This window comes from Gavia stellata, chromosome 9 (genome assembly GCF_030936135.1).
Source record: "Gavia stellata isolate bGavSte3 chromosome 9, bGavSte3.hap2, whole genome shotgun sequence".
Classification (NCBI taxonomy): domain Eukaryota; kingdom Metazoa; phylum Chordata; class Aves; order Gaviiformes; family Gaviidae; genus Gavia; species Gavia stellata.
Genome location: NC_082602.1, coordinates 16896791 through 16917663, shown reverse-complemented (window position 1 = coordinate 16917663; position 20873 = coordinate 16896791). Strand labels below are relative to the sequence as shown.

At 41.4% G+C, this 20873-nt stretch overlaps 1 protein-coding gene across 6 annotated transcripts in view; it reads left to right on the top strand.

The window, feature by feature from the left end:
* Positions 1–17041: 17041 nt before the first annotated feature.
* KAT6B (lysine acetyltransferase 6B) overlaps positions 17042–20873 on the top strand; it is a 104364-nt gene continuing 100532 nt past the window's right edge. For all 6 annotated transcript variants that reach the window (XM_059821024.1, XM_059821023.1, XM_059821022.1 and 3 more), the window contains exon 1: positions 17042–17662. In XM_059821024.1, the coding sequence (XP_059677007.1) occupies positions 17042–17662 (621 nt within the window). The remainder of the gene's footprint in view (positions 17663–20873) is intronic.

Sequence of the window (20873 nt, the reverse complement as noted above, 5' to 3'; positions counted from 1 at the left end):
TGAAAGAAACAAAGGACATGTAGGCTCAGTGGGCAAAGGGATGGGAACAAGAATGTTCTACTGGAAGTTTCCGGTTTTTAGGAATATGTTGTTACTAATTTCTCTGTGAGGATGTCACTGCTATTTTACAAATAGTAATGATTTATTTTTACAGATTCCCTCTGCAGAAGGTAAATAAAAATAGCTTATTTACTGTCTTTCCTGAAACGGCTACATGTAAGCACAGAAATTCAGGGCCTGATTTTCAGAGATGACAAACTAAAAAAAGGTCAGGCTTACTTTTCCTGGATCTAATGAAGATGGAATTATTTTTCTTATATTGCTGAATGTTCTCCATTTACAGATAACTATTCAACTATGTTTATGTTTTAATTTTAAACGAATTGTGGTGTTGGATTAAAAAGTCAACATTTGCTAATAAAAACATTGAGTTTATTGTGAATCCTCATTCTTTGAGATGCTGCCTGCATTCATAAAGAGAGTTTCTACCTCCAGAAGCTTACAATGTAAATGGTATTTCAAATTCTACCACATCCAATTCTTAGTATAAGGAAAACCTGTAGGATAATAGATAATTTGATAATTTCTAAAAAAAAAATGCCAGCAAGCCCCAAAATTAAAAAATGCATGTTTCCAAATGTAAATAATTTCTCATTTGCTTACTCACTTTTACTACTAATTGAATGGTCTCCTATGTGTCTTGGCATTTGCAATGACAGCATTTGTGAAAAAGTTATTTTTATGATGTAATGTGGGAATTTATTACATATATTTGTAGATTCTTTTCCTGTTAGATAATTTGGTATTTGCTTTCTTTTTGATTCTTTTATGTATCCCTTGCTTCCCAGAAAGAGCACTGAGGCCACAGATGAGCTCTTTATTTAACTTTAAATTATTTTAATTTAGTCCAAAGTTTCCAAAGATTAATTATTTTGTGCACTCTACTTCAGATTGCTTAATTTTCAGGAAATTAATGTTCAGCATTACTTGGAAGTGAAGGAAAATGAACAGATCATTTTTAAAAGTCTGTCTTTAATAGCATATATATATTTTTCTATTCCTAATGATTGGGATTTTAAATCAGCCCTACAAAATTAAGCCCAAACATGCAAACACTTAAGGTATGATAGTGAGCTCATCAGTCAGTGGAAACCTTTCATTGGTTTTAAAATTTGGGATTATTCCCCGAAGCAGGTGTATAATTTCATAAATAGCACGCATGAGTACTCCCACTAAAAACTTGAAGACTGTTCAGTTGCAGTCACATCTCTTTTTAAGACTACAGCAAAGCTGGGTGAGGGTTGAGTGAGGTTTTTGTACTACCCACCTTCTCTCCCCAGACCGTCTGTTCAGGCATAATTACATCTGTAATCACTCCCTAACCCGATCCAGTTTAGCTTATACACGTTTAATGGCAGGTCATTTCTAGGTCTGAAAGTTCTCTGCACCTTCTGTGGGGCTGCTTGCATGTAGGCGAGTGACAATCCAGGGGATGACTCACTGGATCCAAGTTAAGCACCCAGCTCCTGTCAAAAGACAGTAAGAGTTGATCAACTTCCAGCTGAGATTTTGAAAATATCCAACGTTGCTCTTAGGCCACCTTTCACCTGAAAATAATGCATAGAGTGCTACTGGTTGCAGTGGAGCAGAATATTCACCTTCGTTCTCAGCTCAGGCAGCACAATATCTCACTTAGCAGCAATAAGCTGTGTAAAAAAAAAAAAAAAATCTGGCAGCCCAGAATTAACAGAGTGGGTGAAATACTGTAAGGTGCAAGAGAGACAGCGGTGGATGTTATGGAAAGACACAGGGTCTGATTATCCAGGCGTTGAGAGAGATGGGGGAAAAAAAAAGAGGGGATGTTCTGCAGCTTAATTAATGGAAAGAGGCTTGTGCATCTGACAGCAGCCCCTCTGCAAGGTGAATTCTTTCATAAAGAGCCTCATTCATGAGTTGCCAAGACATCCACAACCTATTCTTGAATTCACACAAAAATTAAAAGAAAAACAACTGACTGGCTAATTTAGCAACTTGCAGGATGCAGCTGGTGCTACTGTTTTCACAAAAAAAAAAAAAAAAGCTTTTTCCCTTCCACCTCCTAACCATTCCAGTCTTCTTCCCCGCCCCCAGCTATTTTGTATCCTGCTGCACCAGTGAGGAGTGTGACAACTCCTGACTTAGCTGGCACTGTGGGATATCGAATAACAAAGGGGAATAATATCAGGATAACAGGGGGGTTCTGGCCAGTGCTAAGGAAACAATTCTGACAATCTCACTGCCTGCCCAGGTCCTGCCATCAGCTGAGAGGTAGAACTTCCTTCTTTATTTTTTTTTTTATGAAATAAACAAAGGACTTCATTATGCTGGATAATGCAACTCCTTCCCTGGCATCTTGATAAATCACCAGCTACCTATCCTATGTACCACTGAGGAGACAGTCTGTGTAGTTCAATGTGTATTAAGAAGATACTTCGTGTTTCCAGCGCTGATATATTATTACCTTAGCTCGTCCTAGTTACACAGTAGTTCACTTTCTCATATTACCTGACACAGAAAAACAAGTCTCTCCAGCCCCCCAAATCCCTTTTCACTCAAATTTTCCTTCCCAAAGGATATTTAATACAAAATCCTACTGTGCGTGACAATAATTTAACAACCAGAGTTAGTCAGGTTGGGACCCCTAATACAAGCAAACCACTGGCTATTTTTAAAGCAGCATTGAGCAAATCTAAAGGTTTCTGAAAGGTATTTGAAATGATGTGGTATATTGCCACCTGACTCTGACAGGCCTCCTAGTCTAGCTAACAGAGGTAGAGTTGCTCTAGTACCGGTAGCTATGGGAAGTGACTGAAATAAATTGTTTGTGCAGTCAGAGCTTTATTTAGCAAGGGAACCTCAGAACTAATGCTGCCAACAAAGAAAGTAAAGAAAACATCATACAGACCTAGCTAAAACTCCAGCTGGAGATAGCAGTTTGGTCCTTGAGACCAGCCAAACTCCACTTGGTTCAAGCTGTGAAAGGAAAAGACTAGAGTGGAGGTTGCTCAATTTTCAAACAATACAGAGCAGACCTAAGGTTCTTCTAAGCCTGGGCTCAGCAAATTCAGAGCTGGTTTGTCACATGGGTTATTTCCCAAACTCCCATCCTTTATGAGAAGGTGGGTGTGCCAGGAGATGCTGAACAGAAGTTGAAAGGGGAAGTGCTCCAACCAGCTCTGCAGTAAGCGAGGTTTTTCACTGTCCGTTGAGTCTGAAATGTGATGGGTGTGCCTTTCAGTCCTATTTCTTATAGCTCTGGCTGCTTGTCTAGTGCTGTTGTACACCAAGGGTTGGGCAGCATCAGTATAGTCTCCAAACTATGTGGCCAGTAACAGCCTCTCCTGTCATTTCAATTTCTTCAGCTTATTAATAGGATTTTAGAAAATATAGTGAAAACAGGATGAGAATAGGATTAACAAAAATATGGTCAAGCTCTCTCCTCCCCCTTTTTCTCCATGTTTCTTGGCAACGTTTGAACAATAAAAGACTGCCAACAACTTCAAGTCTGGAAATTTTCCCCTGGCTAAAACTGAACTAGAATGTAGTACACCCACATCACAGTTGGAAGTTGTGAGGATTCATTCAGTTACATTAAGGACTGTCAGGATCCTTTAGAGGCTCAAAGTAACCTTACTTAGCAAAACTGCCTTTGCAATCTCTTTTATTGGCTTCTAAGCTCTGAGGATGGCTGCCTTTTCATCTGAAGGGCTCAGCAAGTGTGATGCCAGGCTTTTTGGAGAGGCTTTTTCTTCCTCTCTCTCTTCTTGTCCAGTTGGCTCTGGAGAAAGTTATAAAAGTAATGTTCATTAAAACAGGGAGCAAGAGAGTATTCCAGCAGTTTGGAGAGCACAAAAAGCTGTTGGGAAGCTGTGAAAGGGATTTTATGCGAACACTAAAAAGAATCCCCCCCTCTCATAAAGTGACAACCCAATATCCCCAAAGGGAACCGGGGAGGGAAACCTAAACCTGTAGACAAAGTCAACCGATAATGATTGGAGAGTTAATTACTTTAAAGCTCACAAAGACAAGCTGAGGTGTTAAAATGGCTCCTGCAAACACCAGCATCCTTCCCTTTCACCTAGACTAACTAATCACAGCAGGACGGTAGCCAGAAGGACCTGAGCAGCCCCTGATTATGGCAGCTTTCACTAGCTCTGAGCAAACTGATCTTTATTCTTTTTCAATTCCATCTTTCATCTCATCAGCTACCCTCACAAAGTATTACCGTAAACATGTATAAAAACACAAAGCTGCATCAAGTTCAGTGATGCTGGTTGATACAGAGTCCTGTGATACCCCAGGCCTTCCTCCTGGGATTAGCCTAGAAAACACTACTCTTGCACACAGCAGCAAAATGCTTCCTGTCATATCAGTGCGTTTTACATGGCAAAAGGAGAAACCTAAATCCAGTATAGCTATAACTAACAATTTACTGTGGAGCCTAGGTGCTAATCCTTTTTTCTCCAGCAAATTTGTTTTGAGTCACACTTTATATTAAGATTCCATTTGTGAGGTTTAACACAGGATTAGCAGGTGTTTCTATGTAAAGTGTATAGTGTTTAAATACATCGGTAGGGTGTTTCAGACGATGATGAGCTGTTGTTATAAAAAACCCTATTGACCCCTTGGACTCATAACAATTGATGAACATTTATTAAAACACCTATTAATCACTTACTAATCCTTTATCGTGTGCATAAATAGAACCTCTGTATGCGGTATTGTGAGATACTGTGTGTATGAAAGACACCATCTTATAGGACACTGTCATGTGTAAGAGCCACCTGGGTTTTTTTTCTTCTTTGCTTTTAGACTTTTCCTTTGCACTCCTAAATTCTATTCATCCTGTTGCCCTTTAGCATGTATAATAGTTAATGCAGCAAAAAGACATGCTCCTGCTAAGGTTCCAAATATGCATTGAGGCCACTAGTTTCTCCTCTGTGACTAGCACAGCTACTTCACAACTCGATCTCTTGTGGCTAAAGCAGGGCCCTTGGAACTCAGGTGGCCAGATTTTTGCTTAAGCTGGCATCCTCTTCTAACCACTTTGCTCTATGCTTTTTATCTCTAGTTGGAGAACAGGAAGAATAATACACATTCACCTAACAGAGCTCTTATAGGAACTAATTAATTGAGGATTGTAAAGTACTTTGATATAGCAGTGTGGTATATTTGCCAGAGTAGAATGGAACATGTGGGATTTATTATAAAAAGTCACTGTCTCCTTCCCTGTGGGATGACAGCTGATCTACCACAAACACTTATTTCCAAATTACAGTATTATGCCAATTACAACTCCTGAGTTGAGTCTGTTATAGCATTTACCTTACAATCTGTTAGTTTCAGGAATTAAAAAGCCCCCAAATCAGTAACATGGCAGCAGGAGATTATTTTATACTATTATTCAATTTTATTAAATGTAATAGATGAGACAGCAAATTATCAGAAAATATGCCCACAGGTTATTCGCTTTGTGTATGTCTGTGTATGTATAAATCTGTGCATGTATATATTCATATAATCTATATTAGTATTTATTAATAATGCTTAAATTGTGCAGTGATGCTCTTGTTGTGTGCAGCAATGCATATCTTCATACATAAACCAAGAAACGTTCTGTTTGTATTCAGAGGGGTAGACTTAGTTACATGGATTGATCTTTCAGATTAAATTACAATATAAAAGGCTGTAAAAAAACCTCGTAAGTGAAAGTAGAAAAGGCTGTTCTAATCCAGAAGGAATATGAAGGTTAGGGTTACAGGGAAGCTGCTGAACCCATGGCAGGTGAGCTAAGTGGTATAGGTAAAGAATGCATGTGTTCAGCTAATTGGCAGGGACACACTCAGGATGACTGTAGAGGGTGGGAAGAAACTCGCTACACTCTTAGGACGACTTTTCTCCCCAAGGTCACCTCTTTCAACAGCGTGTGCCGGGGGAGGCAATTTCCAGGTGACTGTAGTCATATATGTTGTTAGGTATGGTAATAATAGAAGGAACATCCTGGCTTTGTTGAGGTCATAGGAAGTTTTGCCAGACTTTGATGGGGGTCAAGACTTCACCACCTAGCAGCTCCAAAGATAAATAGGGATCCGTCATCATACCAACATGGACAACAATATAATTGTTTCTAAGTATGTAACAGCCCCACTAGTTCTAATGGAACTGCACCCGCGATTAAAGCCCTCACAGGGAAATTCTTATGCTTATATATGGCAGTAATTTCATGCACAAGAATTTTCTCACTGATTTCAAATGAATGTTTGAACTCCAGCTTAGCATTCTTTTTTTGTATACTGATGAATTTGGTCTGCATACGGCTGGGCTTCATTTAAGCGGTAGTCTCCAGCTTGTCTTACACCACTGCTATACAAAACAGCAGTTTTAAGATTTTTATTTTTGAGAACTGAATTTAACTCAAACCACGTTCAGCCTTTAACTTCTTGCTTTCTCTCACCTGTGATCCAAAAATAGCAACCATACATACATTTTTAGAATAATCCTAAGGACTTTTGGAGAGAAGGATATGCTTACTACATACACTACAATATAGCTGTGCAATCAAATATATTTTTCCACAGGGGGAAAAAAAAATATCCTTTAAATAAGGATCTTTAAACTATAATTAAAGCAAGGAGATTAATGGAACAGAGTGAACTGGGCCGTAGTACTTCTTCCTAAAAGCAGATGAGAGGCAGGGGTTTTGATTTTAGATACTTTTTTAATATCAGGGACATCTTTTTAGCAGATGAAATGGGTGTATTCAATGTGTAGGTATCAAGGCACCTGTTACTGCTCAGGGGCATTAAGTGTTGTACTTAGCCAGTTTTGCAGTGGCTATGGGACAGTAAATCCCCCAAAGTCTGACAGTAGAAGACATGCTAAAGTGTGAATTTCATTGCTTACACTAACTTTCTTGATGGGCTTATAACTTTTCCATGGGTATTTTTAATGTAGTTTTAATGGGTTTTTTTCATACAATAAACGAAAAACATTTCTTATCTAGATCACAAACCAAAATACATGCAACACATTCTCAATTAGACCCAAAGTGTTTCAGGTACTTATGGCTTCTCTGTGTAACATGCACTGCCTCAAATTGAATTGCCCTAAATTCACATGATGCAATTCTTTTGAAGTCATTATATTGGGAAATAGTATAATTGACAGTGATAGTGGATCTAAGTTCGCTGGAGGATGATTCATGTATAAAGAGGTTCATGTGCTTAACTTCACAATTTACATAGTGTTAGGTACACCTGTAAATGTCAAGATCCGTAGGAGATTCTCTTCGAATAAAAGGTTCTGGAATATGTTAAAAACTGGAACACAACACCCAATGACATATTGTCTTGTAAAATTTATTTTTAGGAAAATAATTAAATTAAGAAGAAAGAATGAAAGTATTTAAACCAGAAACTTTTATTATTTTTCTCTGTGCTATTACTTATATCTTCAGCACACTCGTAATTTCAAAATGGCCAAACAGATTGTGGAGTTTTTCCAGTGTTTTGTTTCCTGAACTGGGATGTGCCATGCCAAGTTTCAGTTTCAAGAGATTGTTTTTCTGTTTTACCACTAACCAAGTTGCAAATTTCCCGGAAAGGAAAAAAAAGAAGTTTATAATGGAAATGTTGACACAACATTCAGAATAGTGTTGCAAATACGACACTCTTCTACAAATTGTGCTGTAATGATTTATATAGTTTCCAATAATTTGAAGTCCTGCATAATACATGAACCTTGAAGGATTCTTCAGCAAATATTAAGCCACTACACATTTCAATCTCCTGCTCTATGTTTAAAAGGCTGCATCTGGCAGTTAAAAGACTAAAACCTCAGTCAACAGGTATGGTGTCATAGATACATGCTGGAATATTATTTTCACCTGTTAGCTTTCCATAAGTAGGTCATTCAATTTTACAGTACTCTAAAACATCACCAAAGAGCTTCCTTATACAGTATCTCCAGCAATTGACTCTGAAAAAGTTGCATTAAACCTTAATGCTTAGTATTTTATTACGGAAACTTTGTTCGCTTGCTGGTCTACATGCACTACATGATCTAAGAAAGACCTTCTTAATTTATTGTAGAAGGTCATTTTCCACCCACTCTAAATGGAGATTTTTTTTCCTTTTATCTTTATCTTTTCTTCTTCAGGATCAGGTATTTTTAGAAAACTTTGCAGACAGGCACCTAACGCAACACGTCACCCACAAGACATAGAAAAAGAGGATGTCTAAGAGACCTCTGAGATGGGTCACGTTTCAGATTTGGGAAGATGGAGGTGTCCAGTTGGTGCTTGCTTGAGTAAATGCTCAGGTAGGTAAATTACCTTTTCCTCCCTTGTGTGGTACCCTATGGTATATACCCTGCAGTATCCTGTCATGCCATACTTCGGTGAAAAGTGGTGTTTGCTAGCCATAGCTGAGAAAACCATCATGAGTAATATTAAAACTTTGACATGGTATGTGGCCTTTGGCAGTATGGCTCTAGACAGCGTGGAGAAAATGTTTAAATGAGTTTTAAGTCCATAGGTGTTATCACCTTGTCCTTGAAAATATATTCCTCATAACATCTTGTTACATTTACAACAAACTCAGTGGGAGGACAACATCTGTAATTTGTTCACCCTCCTTTCATCCCTCAGACTAATTATGGTTGCCTCAAACACAGCCCTCTTCCTCCAGACGGAGGAACTGTTCAAGCCCTTTAGGAAGGATTTGCCAAAGCCTGCCTGTGGTGGTGCTTCCATCGAAAGATTTTAAATCGCCCCATATTAGACGAAAAGCCGAACCCAAACCCCTGAGGACGGCGTGAGGGCCCCCGGGACGCGGCGGTGACCACTTCCCCTCAGGCCGCCTTCCCGCCCAAAGCGCCCCGCAACGGCCACCCGCGCGCCCCGTCCCTCAGCCCCAAACTGCCGCCGCGCTCGCGGCCTGCCGCCGCCGCGGGGATGCGCCTCCCCCCAAACTTTATTGCCTTTTTACCCCTTTCTCTCCCCCTTTTTTTTTTTTTTGAGGGAAAAAGGTGGGGGGAGCTCTATTTCCCACTTGCCAACAGCAGATAAAAAAGTGGGGAGGGACCTCTTCTGTCACAGCCTATGTAGATTAACCTTTCAATTAGCTGTTATCAGGTCCTGTGTCTTAGCACCAGTCCTCGCAATCTGCGTCCGCTCGACATCAGGAAGGCTGGCGGTTTGGGGTGGGTTTCTGTTTTAATTTCTAAATTAATGATAATTGTTCGTGTGGTTCCCCTCCCCCGCCGTGGGCTGAGCGCTTGTGTCTGATCTGTCCGTCCACCTTTTAGTATTTTGGAGTGAGAAGAGGAGCCCCGCGGAGGAGGAGGAGGGGAGACAAGGTATTCTCTCTGTATTCATCTTCTTTTTTCCCCTTTTGCGAAGGGGCTTAGCGAAGGTAACTGGTGCAATCAATCCGCTGGCTGGGGATTCCCTCCACCCCCTCCCCGGCTCGTCTGGCTCTCCTGGCTGGGTCTCTTCAGTGTGTATGTGTTTGGGGAAGGGGGTGGGGGGAGGTTGTGTTGTTGTTGTGTTCCTGGCTGTGGTTGCAGCCAGGAGAGAGAGCGAGCGAGCGAGAGACAGAGAAGGAGAGAGCGAGCGAGAGAGAGAGAGGAGCCGCGATCGCGTTTCAGGGGCAGCACATTCCGCAGGAACCGCTGCTGCAGAAACACACACAGGCAGAGAAAGGAGGTCATTGCAAGCAGAGGGGGGAAACCTGCATCGGAGGTTAGATTCCCAGGAGTTTATGTGGGGGATAATAGGGAGCATGCGATGGGTTTTGTTTTGCATTGGGTGACAGGCTGCAATTTGGCATAATAACCCCCTTTCCCTCCCCTCTCTCAGTGCAGGGGGCTTGTCACTAGGCTGGGTACTTTTTTTTCTCTTTTGCATTGGAGGCTGATGCACGTGTTTGCAGACACTTGTGCTTGGTAAATGCGTTGCAATGCTCTGCGTTTTGCAGGGGAGGGGGAGCAGCAGCAGGAGGTGATGGCTGGGTTGGATGGGGTGGGGAGAGGGGGAATGGAGTGGCGGAGGGAGGCAGGGGATGGCTGAGGTTTTTGTGTTGCATGCTCCCACCCTGTCTTTCTGAGGCGGCAATTGTTCCTTCGCAGGCGGGGTGACAGAGAAGTCCCTGTGCTTCGCATGGCGAAACTTGCAGGGACCTGCATGTGGCTGTAGAGCTGGGAGTCATTGTCGCCGTCCCCGTTCCCACCCCCTCCTCCCCTCCCTTCGCGGTGCGGGGTGTGTGTGCGCGCGATAAGCGGCTGCCAGTGCCAGGCACCTTGGGAGGGTTATGCTGGGAGCATGCTGTTCCACCTCGCCCGCCCGGGCGAGTGGCAGGATCTGAGGCACGCGCGTGACGCTCAATATTTAAGGCTGCTTATTATTGTGTGTCGCGCGCCCGCCCGCCCTGCCGGGCTGGTTCGGGCGGCCGCCGCCGGTGTCTCTTGCTAGCGATCACCCTCTCGAACAAACTTCAGGAGCGGGTGGGGCGGTGGCGGGTGGGGGAGGGTAGCGAGGCCGGGGCGGGGGGGGTGTGTGGGGGGGTGGGTGGGAACCAGACGGACGGCAGTGGTAGCCAACGGGAGGGCGGGCTTGCGAGAACTCCCGCCTCCGCTTGCAGCGGGTGACCAATCGCTGGCGTTCGAGGCCCAGCAATGAGGCGGGCCGGGCTGTGTCGGGCGGGCGGGCCGTGCGGGTGTGTGGCGGCAGTGGCAGCCAATGGCAGCCTCCAATCCCGCCCTTTCTCACAGGTAGGCGGGGTTGCGCGCAGTGGGAAGGGGCGTGCCTCATGATTGACACGCCCTGCCTTCCAATGGGAGAGACCGGCTGGTTGCTGGGCGGAACAGGGCCGGTGTGGGCGGTTGATGGACACTGGTCCGCGGCCTGTGAGCGTGGAGCGGCGTGCGCAGGACGGCCCAATGGCGGGCGCCGGTGGGCGGGGCGCGGGGGAAGGTAAGGTTTTAATGAGACTCCATTGGGCTGTAATCAGTGTCATGTCGGATTCACGTTAAGTACAACAGGGCGAAACAAAATGGCGGCGTAGGTGAGCCGAGCCGAGCCGCGGTGGTAGGCGGAGTCGCGGCGGTCGTCGGCTGGGGGGCAGCGCAGCAGCGGGGGCAGCCGCCTCGGCGCAGCCTGGCAGCGGGAGCAAGGGAAGAGCCGGCAGCAGGGGGAGCCGCTGCGGCGCCTGGAGGAGGCTCCTCCCACCGCGGCCCCGGTCCCGCGGAGGTGAGTGGTACCGGGGAGGGGGGGGCCCTCTCAGCCTGCCTCCCGTGGGCGCGGCGGGGGGGCCGGCGCGACCGCTTCCCCCAGCACGGCCTGCCCGCCGCCCCCGTGGGGTGGGTGCAGCTGCACGCCGTCGCCGTCCTCTCCCGGCTGCCCTGTCCTGCAGGGTTGCCGTGCCCCGGGGAGCAGAGCCTGCGGGCTGGGGGTTTCTGCCTTTAAAATGAAAAATCCCGGAGTAAGGCTTGAAGGGTTCAAAAGCCAGCCCCGGCTCGGCCCCTGTCAAATACAACAATGCCTTGGTGCTAGGCACTAGGCGTTGCAAATCTCCATGGCTTGGGTATACTGCAGAAATTTTAAGTAAGTTAGGGAGGGGAATATTCAAGCCTCTAAAGTCACGTTTTGGAAGTGATGTTCACACCGTATATTCTGTGCCCAGACCTCATCCTTAGCATTCTGTCACTGAGCATTGAAAATAATGCGCTCTGCAAAAAGCAAACAGGTACCACTTATGTTGAAAATCACTATCCCAAGGAGAAATGTTTTCGGTGAAATCCTCTTCCCAGGTTAACTGCTGGCAGTGAATATTACCTTCCCATGCTCCCTGATGTTCTCTAGTACCATATTATCAAATGCTCAGAACTTCCATGCTAGAGGGTGGGAAGGGTGAATTTGGGTGATTTTGCTGTTTTCATGTTGTGCTGCTGCTGTTTCGTCTGGTGGTGTTTGCTGCTGTCATGTTGTGAACTGCTTTTTAGCATATGGTCTTAAACTAGCTTGTGGGGTATCGCAGAGTGCAAGCTCTTCATCAGTTTGATTCATATGTACCACTCCTACTCCCCACACCCCCAAGTCTTTTGGCATAGTTTTGAAGTTACTATAATGTCTCCTCATCTGCCTGTTTGAAACATGTGCAAGTGTCATTGCCCTTCCTTGTTATAATTGAAAACTGTATGTTGTATAAAGAATGTTACAATAGCTGGCTTCATGGTCTGAGTAATTTTAGGAGTGTCATATGTGCTGGGAAGTCCTTGCCAGGATCTGCTTTCTCTCTGTCTCTTTGTAGGTGCATGTATTTTCAATGGGGAAACAAGTATCTTGCCTCTTTTGCATCATTAATTTGAGATGGGGATGGAATACAGAGTTGATTAGCTGCAGAGTTCTAAGTAATGGCTTGGAGGAAGGAAAAATAGCAAAAAGCTTACTGAATGCAATAGCAGTCTTCTCCTCCTCCTTCTCTGCTGCAATCCTTACCTGACCCTGATGCTGCAGCAGAGAGCTGGCCTGCTGCTGCTTCTCCTGAGTGTGTGCAGAGCAGGTAGGAGGGAGCAGAATGAAATTGTCTCACAGGTCACCGGCAGGTTGCACAAGTTCCTGTCATCTCTCCTCTTCCCCACTGCCTCCCGCCCCCTTTTTCCTATTTATTTTTTTGGTTAACCTCAGTTTACATTTACATTTAAGACAGCGAAGCGAATTTTTCATTAATTTCTCAAAAAAAAAAAAAACCAAACCCAAAACTTTAGATTGTATTTTGTGAAATGCTTTTGGATGTGTGTGTAATAACTGGTAGTTTTGTTTCTTAGGTGGGGGTGGGAAGCATAGCTAATTTTTTTTTGTCTTTCTCACTACACAGCGTGTTTGCACAATCTGGATCACTTGGAAATAATTCCAGATACTAGTTCAGTCTAAAAAAGACCTTATTACAGGATTATACGATTACTGTTGACACCTAAGATTGACGTGTTCAGTCAGTGCATTCTTTAATTAGAATCAGCTGTACAATAGGTGTGTGCTTTATAAAGGACATATTTGCATTCATTCTAAATCCCAAGCTGCAATTTAGCAACTTCTTTGTATTTGATAATTTATAACTTAGTTAAAGGGACAAGCCTTGACTAGAGATGGCTTTTCGTATTTTAAAGGTAATGTATTGTACTTAACCCTCTGAATGCTCATGTTCTGCAGCTCTTCAGTAGCAGAATTGTTAACAGACTTGGTCAGTAATGTAGTGCAATCAAACTTTCTCAAATGTTCTTATTTTCAAACTAAGATACCATAGTGTATAGAAGGTGAAATACGACATAGAAGGTGAAATACGACATAGAAGGTGAAATACGACTGTTGCTTTAAAACTTGGAAGTGGTCCTGTGCACTTAACAGTCTGGAAAATCTAATCTGTGATTGGATGGGTACTGTTGAGGGTTTGATTAAAAGTTATTTAATTACAAGGGGAGGAAAATTAATAAATAGGCATGAGTGCCTGCTACTAATTTATAATCACTCTTAAAAAATCAGTATTTCCTCAAAATCTGGGTAGGCATCACCCATATATTAAATGATGTATGACCACTTTTTTGTGGTTTTGGTGAAATTAAGTTTTCAACTTAGAAACTTGAATGTCATTTTGTACTTCCATGCATTGTCTTATGTTGAATCTGTAAATTTGTTTCTAAAGCAGTTTGTTTTGTCTTTATCCAGTCACTCAGCATGTTTATGTATATGTAAGTGTATTGCCAGTCTTGGATCGATCTGTCTTAACTTCATTTATGAAAGACCTCTTTAACTTAGAGCTCCAGGATCACTAAGCTGAATTATATTGCTGGCAAAGATGTTTGTTATTAAGAAGTTATTCTGAATCTTATGTATGGTAGACCTTGTCATATCAGTTGTGGAGGTCAGGGTGCTACACTTCAAGTACATATGCAATCAAAGTGGCAGAATAACAGAAGCTCTAGGTTGTGGTAAAACAATTCCAAAACTGGATTGGATGAGCTTTGCATGGTGTCCTAAAGCAAAATGAACTTAGATTCTGATGGAAGGTGTGAATTTAATATGTCTTGATTTTCCTCTTGACATATCCCACCCCGTGTGTTGGAAACTCTATGCTCCCACTGATACACTCAACTAGTGTTGATTTAGTAGGCGCTAGTATGCAGGAGGTTGTATTACACATAGGGATTTTTAAGTAAATAAGTAAAAATGTAGTTCTGAATGTATATTGCTGTGAAACTCCTGTACCACGCAGCAGACTTTACATGAAGATATGGGTTTATGCTCACCTTTTGCCACAGTCATTGGCCAATAAAAATTCCTGTAACCCGCAAGTTACAGCATTTATACTGAAATGCTCATTGGTGTCCAGGTGCTTGGAACAGACCCTGCACTGTGTGTTCTGGAATTTAATGGAAGTGATGTGGTTGCTTGTATGAAATTTAATATAACAGTACTGCAGTAGGTTTAAAAACGAGGCAAGTACGTCTGACTCAGCAAATGCAGTGTTCGGCATTTAATTAAGTACTGACTATCTTCATGACGACTCACAGTAGAACAGCTTAACTAAGTAACTTAAAAGTAGCTTTCTAGGAATCTGGGGCTTTATATGTAGCTACAGAGAACTTTGAAATCTGTAGGCAGAGCGTATAAAATAGTCTCAATGTGAGTGAGCCTCCACTATTTAGAGAGTTCTGCTTTGTTGTATTATTGTATTTTCAGTGTCAGAGTTATGAGAAAATTTGTAGGATTTGTAGTACCATGGAAACTTTTTTCTTCCCTATATTTGTCTGCATTTTGCAGCTACAGTGTTATTTTGGAGTGATGTGAAAACAGTGACTATAAACAATGCTGTTAGGGAAAGAATGGCTTTTGCTAGCTGGATTAAATTAAAATGTCTGTTTACAGAACAAGTTATTGTTTTACTACAAATACTTGAAATAAACAGAACTCCTATCAAATATAACTCGCATGAGTACAGGCTGGAAGCAAGAAGATCCAATCTATGTAGATCAGTAGGGTTCAGTATGAGAGCCAATTAAACATTCAGGCCCTGCATTTGTACCAGGCATGTGTCTTTTCATTCTGGCAGTCAGTTGAACTTTCATAGTTGTAAATCTGACAATGCTTAAGCTTCAATCAAACCTAAAGAATGACAAATTCATAAAATGAATTTATTAATATTTCTACTATTTGGGTATAGAAGAATTTTATATTTACAAATAACCAGCTGCTCTTTTGTTACTAATTCCGTCACGTAGGTTTAGTAATGTGTGAAACGTGATCTGGAGTTTATATTTAAAGAGACTTTTGAGGGGGTAGAGGGAGGAGAAGGTAGGGGACCAACAGGTTTTTTTGTACTCATTCTCTTCACAGTTGCAGAGGAATCTTTTTAACAAGTTGAAAATAATTTAGATTAGTGCATCAATTCAGTTTTTTTCCCATTTATAATTTACTCAAGTTTTAAACATGATTGAAATGCAAGATGACTTGAATAAATGAATAAAAAGGAGATCCAAGACTTGTGTAGTAATAGATATTATTGTTATTATAGGCTGCTTGCCATACTTTATAAATGTAGTTTCAGATTAACTCAGTTCTAGATTTTGCTGTGAAACTGGTTGACTCTTCTACTTTACGAGACAACCCATTTATTGAGAATGGAAATTTTCCTCTTCTGTTTATTTATTTTCCTTTGATTTGAAGTAATTATACAATTCTGTTAATGTCTTCAAAAGTTCTCTTCACATTTCAACTAGTACCTCAAATATATTTATTCATTTGGTGACTACTGTCTTAGCTTAATTTGTGTGGCTTTTATCTTTTTTTTTTCTTCCATATATTGTCCTGCAGAATGAACAAGCGCCCGATCAGTGTGTTCTTTCAGGTTTCTTATATAAGTTTTTGTAGCCACCAAACTTCCTATTGGAGTGGGATATTCCATAATAAGTAAAGAAAATTGTTTGTTAAACTGTAAGACACCAAAACATATTTTTCCAATGTGACCTCTTCATATGTCTTGATGTTGACAGTGTATTTATGTGAAAATGCCTACTGTTACCTCATTTTCATTTCTGTTCCTAAGAGTTTGTATCAAAAACGTGTGCCTTTTTACTGTACACCTTAGAATGAGAAGTGCCTTTGTGATTCCTTTCTGTATTGTAGGGGGTACCTAGGTATTAATGAAGGATATAATACTAGTAACTCAGGTCTGATGTTTTCTTTTGTTTTTTGAGTTGTATAATCAACATATGGCATGGCACTTACAGACACTGTACTGTAAGAAATGGCAGTGGTTAGTAATTGGACTTTTATTGGTTGAGGATTGTTTTTTGGTGGTGTTTTTTTAATGCATGTATAATCCATGCAGATAGTAATTTTCCTATATCAGTGGGTCTGGAAAAGATTTGTAGGCAGTTTTAGAGAATATTTTCAGATCTGAATGGAAATTGTCCAACAAGTCAGTAGCAGATTAAGTGTTGGGGTGATGGAATTTAGGAAAACTGAATCCACTGAATGTTATGAGAAGTGGAAGGATTTTATGATGACTTTTCTGGTGTGGGGTGGGAATTGGCAAACATTTCATATAATCTCGCAAAGATGTCTGCACACTGCAGTATCTACAGCATGAATGCATATCTGAATGCATTCTGTTTCTTTTTACTACTTCAGCATTAACTGTATTTTCTCTTTGCCTCTTCTTTTTTCTTTTTAAAGGTTGCATCAAACTTTCTTGCAAGGATGTACTGGTATCATCACGAATGAATCCTTTCTACCTTTCTATAACAGTGAAGTAATTGGAAGTTTGTCAGCAGATCTTTCCCTGCCTCTTCTGACTCCTCAGGATGGATATTTTTGAGATACATCCAAGCAGCCTGTGGAATCCTTTGGTTTGTGTTTGAGGTGTGAACAACCTCTGAAAGATCTGCTAAAAGGATAAGGAGGAACCTCTATGGGTAACCCTTGGCTGGAAACAATTACTGGTCAACCATGGTAAAACTTGCCAACCCTCTTTATACGGAGTGGATTCTTGAAGCTATACAAAAAGTTAAAAAGCAAAAGCAAAGGCCTTCTGAAGAGAGAATATGTCATGCTGTTTGTGCTTCTCATGGATTAGATAAGAAGACTGTTTCGGAACAGTTGGAACTTAGTGTTCAAGATGGTTCTATTCTTAAAGTTACCAACAAAGGCCTTGCATCCTACAAGGACCCAGATAATCCTGGACGGTTTTCATCTGTTAAACCTGGCACTATTCCTAAATCTGTTAAGGGATCTAGAGGAGCTTGTAATGAGCTTCGTAATGTGGATTGGAATAAACTCTTGAGAAGAGCAATTGAAGGGCTTCAAGAACCAAATGGCTCCTCCCTGAAAAACATAGAGAAGTACTTGAGAAGTCAAAATGACCTAGCAAATATATTCAACAATCCTGCCTTTCAGCAGAGGTTGCGTCTGGGGGCCAAACGTGCTGTGAACAATGGGAGATTACTGAAGGATGGACCTCAGTATAGAGTGAATTATGGCAGTTTGGAAAGCAAAGGAGCTCCAAAATACTCCAGCACTTTCCCAGCTTCTCTTCCACCTGTCAGCCTTCTACCCCATGAAAAAGACCAGGTAGGTCTGAAAAATGAGAGCAAATGTAGTAATGCAAAAGTGATTGTTGTTGTTGTTTGGTTATTTTACCTAATGCAAAAATAATGATTCTTCTTGTTCTTTATTTACCCATTTAAACGTATATAAGTGAGGATGTATGTCAAAGATCCATGCAGAATCAGTTCTGGTAAAGGAAGTTTACTTAGCTCCCAATGTCCTGCCATTCTGTGCTGGTTAGTTTGCTCTTTGGATTTTCAGTAGATAAACAGAGCAGCAGGGAAGAGTACAGCTGTATCCTCTCTTCGAGGTGTGAGATTGTTCTGTCTTGCCTGGCAGACTGGTGTTGCTGAAATCTGCAATGTGATTTGATTGTGGCCTTTTACCTTCATTTTACGCTGGACGTACTGATTTTCTTGTAGTTTGAAAACCATCTGAAATACTACTGGTAGAACTCTTGATATTTAAGACTGTTAGAATTATTATTTTTAAAGGTATTTGTATGTAGATACTTAGCTTTAAAACTACAGTTAATAGGAACTGCAGTTAATGTAACTATTCTAGGAATATAAGTGAAGTTGTCAGAGTGACAAATGGAGCTAAACTGCAGAATCCTCTTCCTATTTCAGTTCTGTTGGACTTCCTACTTGGGTTTATTTTTGCTATTACTTGGGCCTTGTTTTCAGGTTAATTATTCATAGGGTTTAAGCCTTGAGGGAGAAGGGGGTGTCAATTAGTGTTTTGTTTATGAAAAGATAGTGTCAAAGACATGTCTGTAGGTGTTCTTTGATCATTCCCCATTTGGTAAGGTGAAGTGTGTTTTGACTTTTCAGTGTACCTGGAAAAAAAGCTACCTGTTCTACTTGAATTGGGTTACTTAGAATGTTTGTAAGTTGGTGGTTTGGTTTTGGGTTTTTTTGCTTGTCAGTGGTAAAGTTTGGTGGCAGTTCTTTTTGGCATGGCATAACCCAGACAACTTTGCCATTGTAGAGGTGCCATTAGTGTCTCCTAGAAACTGCATGATGGTTTTCGCTCAGCCTTTTCCTTCAGCTGATTGTAAAGTGCTGGAGGGTACAGAGTAGAAAGTGCTTGTGTTAGAAATATTTTGTGAAGTCTACAAGAACAGTTGTTTGCGGAACTGTCAGAGGTGACACTACAAATGTTGGTAGCTGTAGGTTGATTTTTGTGAGCTTCTCTAAATATATGTTAAATATATGCTTTTATATGTGGATATCTATCTATTTCTGTCAAATAGGACTTATTGGGTATTTGAAGGATGCATGGAGCTTCACACTCAACACTTCTGAATTTCCTTTTTGATTATTGCTTACTGTGCGATTACTGCTGTAGCCATACACTGTAAAGAATTAATTATTAGTAGTGATAAAACTGTCTGTTGTTTAAGTACTTCCAGAGATTCTTCTGTAATTCAGATACTCCAGCTGAGTATCGGAATGGCTGGAGCACTGAGCAACCAAAGTAGATTAATACTATGATGCTTCACATGAATTCTGTGGAAACAAAAATCTCTCGTTAGGTTACCTACTAGGACTGGCATCCATTGCAAGGAATGTTAGTTGGGTCACAGTGCTGAAAAAGCCGTTACTGCCATACTAAAATACTGGTATAAGGATAAATCTGTCTTTTAGAAGTTAACTAAACAAATCTGTTCTCTAGCAAGTGCTTTGGCAAGAAATAAGCTTTCATTTGGGTGTCTCAAAATTAGCAGTGTGACTTGCTTGTTTAAAAATTGTTCGCCATACACTTTTCCCTGACAAAAATAGTTTTGATGTGAGGTTGGTGAATCAGCAGTTGCATATCAGTGTAGTGCACTGCTTACTTGTACTAGGTGTGGCACAGGTTACTGGGCAAATATATACAGACTTGGTTTAAATATGGGATTTTTGTTGGTCTTCAAGCTGTATGGCTTTAAATACACTTAAAGGACAGTTCTGAAAATAACTGTAAATAGGTGTTTCTATTATTGGGATGTGACTGCATGTTCATTTGAAATTGATCGTAATTCACGAGTAAGTAGAACGACACTGCGGGAAAACAGTTAGGATATTTTTATTTGAAGTATTTAAGTGGCAGTATGGGGCATGTCAAGATTATTTATTGAATTTTATACAATATAATGTAGCCAACTAGCACCTCCCAGGAATGGCTAGTCTTTGAAGAGATTAGTGTATTTTAAAGTTTCTTTGTCTGTTTATATAGCTACCACAACTTAGAGCTGCTTTTTTGTTTGGGTGGCTCTTTTTGTTTGGTTGGGTTTTTTTTTTAAATATTAGAGGTGAAGTTCAAGTATCTCTTCTGTTGACTTTCCTTGAAAACAGAAAACAGAAAGAACAGGAACATGTGCAGAAGTCTGTTTAGATGACTGCAGAAGTGACTTCTTTAATGCATAATTAACATTTCATCAGGATGAGACAGTTAAAAGATGTAGTGCATTAGAAGTGCATCAGAGCTCGCTCTTTGGCAATCTGAACTTTCACACTCATAATGCCAAATGCAGACTCTGAACCTTTCTTACTGAGTGAGTAAAAGGTGATCAGAAGAGGTAGAGTACTGCCTGTGTGGGGTGGGGTTTTTGTGGTTTTTTGGTTTGGTGTGGGTTTTTTTCCCTTCTCCACCCTCTACTCTTCACCCCCTGCCCCCATTGTGTCCCTGTCGTCCCTGTCCCCTGCCCCCCCACCCCCCCCGCCCAAAAAAAAAAAAGCATCAGAGATCAGAGTATCTAGTGCACTGAGAACATAGATACTATTGCAGTGCCCCTGAAGTTAGTTTTGCAGTCCTGGAGCCTTGACTACCTTATGGGGGTGTTGAGTGTTTTGCATTTGATGAAATAATTACGTGGAACAGGGAGCTGGAAGTGCTAAATTTTCCTCTTGGTGATGATATGAAGCTGCTTTTCTTGTCTTTGTGTTAACAGGGTGATCCAATGCAACTGGATATAGTCCTCTTGTTTCATTAGGTGTAGAAATAACTGCAGTTCATTACAGAAATACAGCTCATATTGCCATGTTTCCTCCTGTTATCCATAGGCCTGGAAGGAAGCATTTGTGTAAAACTGGTATGTTTCCTTCAAGTGTTATCCTGGCTCTTCTGGATTTGGGCAAAGGTTTGTCAACTCCGAGTTACAGGAGGAGGAAGTATGCAGCGCAAATGTTTAAATCTCTTCCTCCACCCCTTTCCATTCCCTAGTGGGTGTGGAGGGTTGCATTTTCACTTC